General features: G+C 36.4%; 1 protein-coding gene across 1 annotated transcript; it reads right to left on the reverse strand.

The window, feature by feature from the left end:
* Positions 1-280: 280 nt before the first annotated feature.
* On the reverse strand, positions 281-5,754 carry LOC107459199 (uncharacterized). Its single transcript, XM_016077414.3, has 10 exons — positions 5,016-5,754; positions 3,638-3,715; positions 3,106-3,147; positions 2,936-3,038; positions 2,485-2,552; positions 2,367-2,411; positions 2,162-2,269; positions 1,989-2,076; positions 958-1,004; positions 281-655 (listed from the first exon to the last, which is right to left on the reverse strand). Exons 1-10 carry the CDS (start codon positions 5,661-5,663, stop codon positions 578-580), a joined length of 1,305 nt encoding a protein of 434 aa, XP_015932900.1. The 5' UTR covers positions 5,664-5,754; the 3' UTR covers positions 281-577.
* Positions 5,755-5,956: the final 202 nt, after the last annotated feature.

The following is a 5,956-nucleotide window of genomic DNA, read 5'->3' on the forward strand; positions in this document are numbered from 1 at the left end:
GAAATAAAAGTCTAAAATTTATAATGGTATGTGCTCATGAAAAATATACTGTTCTACCGCAAAAAAAAAAAAAAAGAATGATTACTTTTATACTCGACACTTTGTTAAAAAGAATGAGTAAAACAACACCTATAATTAAATACACACGAATACATAATACCTAATTTGATGACCAATGTTTACTATTAAGCATTTTTTCTTCAAACCAAGTTTAGACTTTATTAGCAGATGTCATCATGTAACATATCACATTAACTCTCAAGTGATCTTCAAATTCCAATTTGAAAAAAAAATCATTAAGATTAAAGATCAGCAAGCATGCGACTAGCTAAACCCGGACACTAGCGACCAAAACGTCAGCTCAATGTTTTTCTTTAAACCAAATTCGGTAACCTATATTTTACAAGGTCCCTAGTTCGCACAAAAATGTCACTATTCCAAGTAATTATTGACACATACATCTAAAATGAAACCACCTAAAATCAAGGTAATAAACAGAAAAACTAAGCAAACATTTTGTTACCAAAACTTATAAGTCATGTTGAGAGCCCATAATAACAGCCCCTCATCCACTGCCTCATACAACGTGCACTTTCCTGTAATTATCGGCTGCTTTGGATAGCGATTGTATTGAAACAGGTACTCCTGGCCCCATCTGCAACAACAACATTGCACTGACTTGGCAGCTTGAAAGAAAGAAAGCAGATATACAAGAATTGAGAAAATGTGCATTATCAGTTTTTCTGAATTGATGATCCTCATAGCACAAATATTCCAAGATAATAAAAATTTCTGAACTGTATAGTCCATCTAACCTAGGACTAGTAGAAGGAATCAGGCAACAAGGCACTGTAGCATCAGGAGATGATTCATTTCTATAATATTCTGGTGGCTAAGCAAAGGCCAAGATAGTGGTGAAGTAAAATAGATTAGAAATGAAAATAAATTCGAGCTTACCGTGCTGCTTAGATGGACAGAAAGCACATACCCAGCATATTTGGAAGCTGATCAGAAAAAAAGAAAAGTGTCGGATAATAGAAATAAATGTAACACTAACACATGAACTTGGTGATCATGTTAAACAAAATAAAACCAGAATCAAGCATTCGAAGTTTAATCCTCCATGCAAAACAGAATCATCATTCCAAATATGTGAATATCTGTGTGAATCTGCATTACCATCACATGCACCTAATGAACTATCAATGTCTCATTCTCTACAGTAAGCTTGCCCTACAATAAACCTAATTTTGATAATATAATATCCTTAACCTTTCTCAGTCATACTCATGGTAGTCTTAAAATGATATCATATTGTTTATTTAAAATCTAGAACCTAGTTTATGTTAACACCTACAGAATTTCTTCTAATGCACGGCAAGGGTAATAACCTGAATTTTCAGTTATCAATTTATTCCAATGACTTTCCCAGTTGTAAGAAAAATAAACACAAGTATCCAACCAATCATGGAAGGTGACATCAGGATTCCAGGAAAACCACAGGCTTAAGCTATGTAATTCAAAAAGAAATATCAGCATTAGTGCAAAGGATAAATCTGACTTAAGAACATGTCAAAATACTGTGATTTATGTTAGAGAATCCAGCTTAAATGCTATCAATTATATAGATAAGATCAACATTTCACTGAAAAACCAAGTGAAATCTTCCATTATAACAGTAAAACTACAATACCAGTATACGTTATTTATGTGCTTTCAATATTAACAGTCTTATATATATACATTGTAGTCTTCATACAGGTCAAATTCTTGTGTTCGCCACCAAGGTTGAGACATGGGAGTGTTTAAAAAAATTTTAGACTTAACTTTTTAGTGTGCTTGGTTATTTTTTGTGACCAACTATTAACATGCAACTCCACTATTTCAGGAGCTAAAACATTGAAAATTTCCTTTCCCAGTAGGTAATGGTATATCATATTTTCTCCTGAGATAAAAAAAACAATAGCACAAGTATATGTGCTACTTACTCTTCTTTAAGCCAGCAGGCTTGGCAAGCAAAACAGCATTCATAAATGCGCCAATATTCTCTCGTAAAGCCTCTTCTTTGTAGCTTACCTGCAGATAGTAATTTTAAGTATAAGATTACATCCCGTGCAGCATAGCAATTCACATATGGAGTTCAAGGAGAACATGATTTCACCTTTCCCACTCCAATATGCAAAATTGATTTACTTTCCATCTTAAACTCAACGCGACCTTGCCTTAGTTCTTTCAGCTGACCAGCAATATCACTAGTCAGAGTACCAAGCTGTAAAACATATAGCAATCACGAGTCAATACGATCTACTCATGCCGTGCCGTTCAAAAAGAAAATTAGAAAGTCAATAAGCATTGGAAAAGGTTACTTTCTTGTCTGGCATCAGCCTGCGCTTTCTAAGATATTGTGCTATCTGCATAATAGTTCGCATAAGCTTCATATTTCAGAAAAACCAACCAATCATTCAGATGACAGATTCAAAATACCTTTCCAAGATGAGGTGCCATTCCAGGAGTTGAGAAGCACTTGTCAACTTTAAGTTTATTACTACCACCTGTAGTAATTAATACAAATACAAATTCTATTAGATATGAATAACATATGCACAAAAAACAAAAAAGCCTAACACACAGCTTAGGATTTTATATTATTGGCATTAAAACTAAAAAGTTATCATTGCTAAAGCATGGAAGATAAGCTTAATATCTCCTCTGCATAACTAATGGCACACAAATGTCTCATAACTAACATAAGCATGTGATGAACAAAACACATTTTCCCAGATCAGCACGCCCGAGTTTGACATGTCAAAAACTATGAAAATCTGAATCTCAAGGGAAAAAACTATAATGGGAAAAAGATATAATACCAATTCATATGATGAACAATACACACACACACACACACACAGAAGAGAGAGAGAGATCAGTTCATTACTAGCAATCTCCTCAATAAGTTCTTTGCCACCAACTATATCAGCTCCAGCATTTCTAGCTTCTTCTGCTTCTGCCCCTTCTGCAAAAACAGCCACACTGACGGCCTGAAAGATATAAATAATTAGACTACAAACCAAGCATTATATGCAGTAATTAATAATCACAGGTTACCTTTGGAGCACCATGAGGCAGAATCACAGTACCACGAACTGCCTGCCACAGTTGAAACCATTATCTTCAGGAGGAATGAATTAACAGAACACCATATAACAAGACCGCAATGATATGGATGTAGAAGCAAAAGAATAAAAAATAAAGCTAACGCTAGTATCAAAATAAAAACATGCAGATGTTCCATGTTTGGTAAATATAATGTAAATTGGACCTCAAAATTTAACTATTAATGAAGCACATACAAGCATATATGATAGGTGATTCGAAGTGGATAATTTGAAGTCCTACAGGCAGTCTTCTTATCACATGGCAGTTATACGTATAAAGAAGGAATTTGCTTAATCAGTGGGATAATAATCATATTCTCTCTTTGATGTATTGAGACTACCACTCATACGATATATGTAAAATATGGACAACAAGTCATACTTTCAAAGCTCAAGCCGATATGCCAACTTAAAAAAGATAGCCACGCAAACAAGACGTGGGACAGTTAAAAGAAATGGAATTGATATATACTGACTCATACCAGTTCTGTTCGCTTTGAATCAATACCCAATCTTACATGTGCTTCAACAGTTTCATCAAACTTTGCCTTGGCACTGACCTGAACAATATTTAAAATATATTCAAATAATAGTAAGTCGTGGATCATTTAATATAAGAAGTCAAGAACTCAAGAAGATTCATTCAAAGGATCAGCAGGAGGCCGACGGCCAATAAGTAGAATCCATACCAAAAAATAGCAACTGGCACCAAGCAAAACTTTAAAATCCAATAATTTACAAATCGCACACCCCAAAAAAAAGGGAAAAAAAGGAAAGAGGGCACAATTATGTTGTTACACTACTTGAAAAATTTGAATATATATGGAGTCTATGGTGCCTATGCCTACAGCGGCTATGGTGGCTAAACAATTTTCGCAACACCTAAAATTAAAGTCACTATTTTACATGTTTTGCAGGTATCTACACAGTATAGCAGTGTTAAATTTAAATCCCACCAGAATTTTATTATTGTCCTCTCAGAAAGAAAGTAACATTAGTACACTTCTCCATCCATATATGATATATCTATGACTTATGGCTGTTACTTCTACAGCTTCTATTGCTATATTACTACACTAACTTTTATAGGAAGAGACAGATAAATGCATATTATATACCTACATGCTACCTACTAGCAGCAATAATTTTAAGTCCACTTAAATGTAGAATTTCAGTATAGATTGCTGTCTGGAAAGAAATGACCTACTAGTGTTTACCCTAGTCTCACAAAAGATTTTTATTTTCCCTTTTTTTACTTCTCAAAATGCATAACTTACAAGTTATCTCAGAAAAGTAATATTTTCAATGGTCTATACAAGTTGCTAAGGCAGCCAAAACTAATCAAATAATTTTTTTTCCAACCTCTACCTTCTCTATTAGCACCAATCACCTACAACTAAACTTGGGCACAGAACAAATCCTACTGAAGCAAAAGCAAGTCAGCAACACCAATAACTAATCCTTCTCCCATAGGGTAGGGTACATGGATCCCAAGATGAATATTCACTGAAGAAAGAACATAAGAAATCTACACAACCTAACCACCTATATTTGGGAGTCTAAAGGCAAATGAAAAAGAGAAAATCTGAAACATCGTCATTTTTCCTTCTTCAAATCAAAATCTGTTCCCTTCCCCATCCACTATCTCATAAAGAAATTACTAAAACGCACCTGGCAGCACACCTGATACAATGTCAATGTCAATCTAAGTGTGTGTATGGATTAATTTTTCTTGAAATTGATTTTGAGATATACATACCAAGCATGCACTAAAACAGTTATCCAAACACAGCGAATGGAAATCAAACTCAGAAATGAATTCAAAACTGCAATTTCGATAACAAGAACATATGAACCAACCTTAACTTGGCGAATGGCCTCGTTCAAATCAAGGACAGGGGGAGTCTCATTGCGCTTGGGCATGATCAGCATCGGAAAAGGCACCTTCATCTTCTCCTCCTCCATCTTCTTCCTTATCTCATCCTCAACCTCAAGCATCCTCCTCTCTTTCTCCGCTTCCTCATTCCTCTCTTCCGCGGTCACAACACCCGGATCATCGCCGACCTTATCCTCCGGCAGCGGCGCCACTCTCGGAGCGTAAGAAACCGGCTCAATCGAAGGCGCGTCCTTCACGTACCGAATGTCCTCCCTTGTCCATCCCCGCTGCGACTCCTCCTGGCCCTCGGCCGACACCGGGCGGCGAGGAGGAGGCGGGGGCGGGCGTTCGCGGGGGAACTGAGGCTCTGAGGATTCGGTTTGTTGGGGTGCCGGGTCTTTGGGTTTGAGAGGGTAGGAAACGGGCTGGATTGGGACGGATTGGAAGGAGGGTCTCCTTTGAGGAGGGTCTTGTGGTGGGTTCGGTGAGTCTTGTTGATCTTGTGGTAGTGGCGAGGAAGAAGAGAGGGGTCTGTGAGAGGTGAGGGAGAATGGGGAGTGGAAGCTCGAAGGGTGTTTGAAGAGGAAATGGTGGCGGCGAGCTTGGGAGAGGAAAAGCTTCAGTGCCGCCATTGTTGTGTGTGTATGAGTAGGAGAGAGAGAGTGAAGTGAGAAGAGCTTAGACTTGGCGAACCGGGTTAATGGCAACTCTCTTGCTTGAACTTTGTGTGATTTTTTTTCAGTTGAATAAATATTAAAAATAGAGCAATTATTCAAATTAGTTCACGAGATTTTTAAGATTGGACATTTTAGTTTTATTAATTTTTAAATACATAAAAAAAATTATATTTAATCCTGCTAAACAAATCAATTCATGTTCTTAATTTTTTGTCAACAACAAATAAAAAATACTGACATAAAAATAT

The sequence above is a fragment of the Arachis duranensis genome, chromosome 7, assembly GCF_000817695.3.
Source record: "Arachis duranensis cultivar V14167 chromosome 7, aradu.V14167.gnm2.J7QH, whole genome shotgun sequence".
Classification (NCBI taxonomy): Eukaryota; Viridiplantae; Streptophyta; class Magnoliopsida; order Fabales; family Fabaceae; genus Arachis; species Arachis duranensis.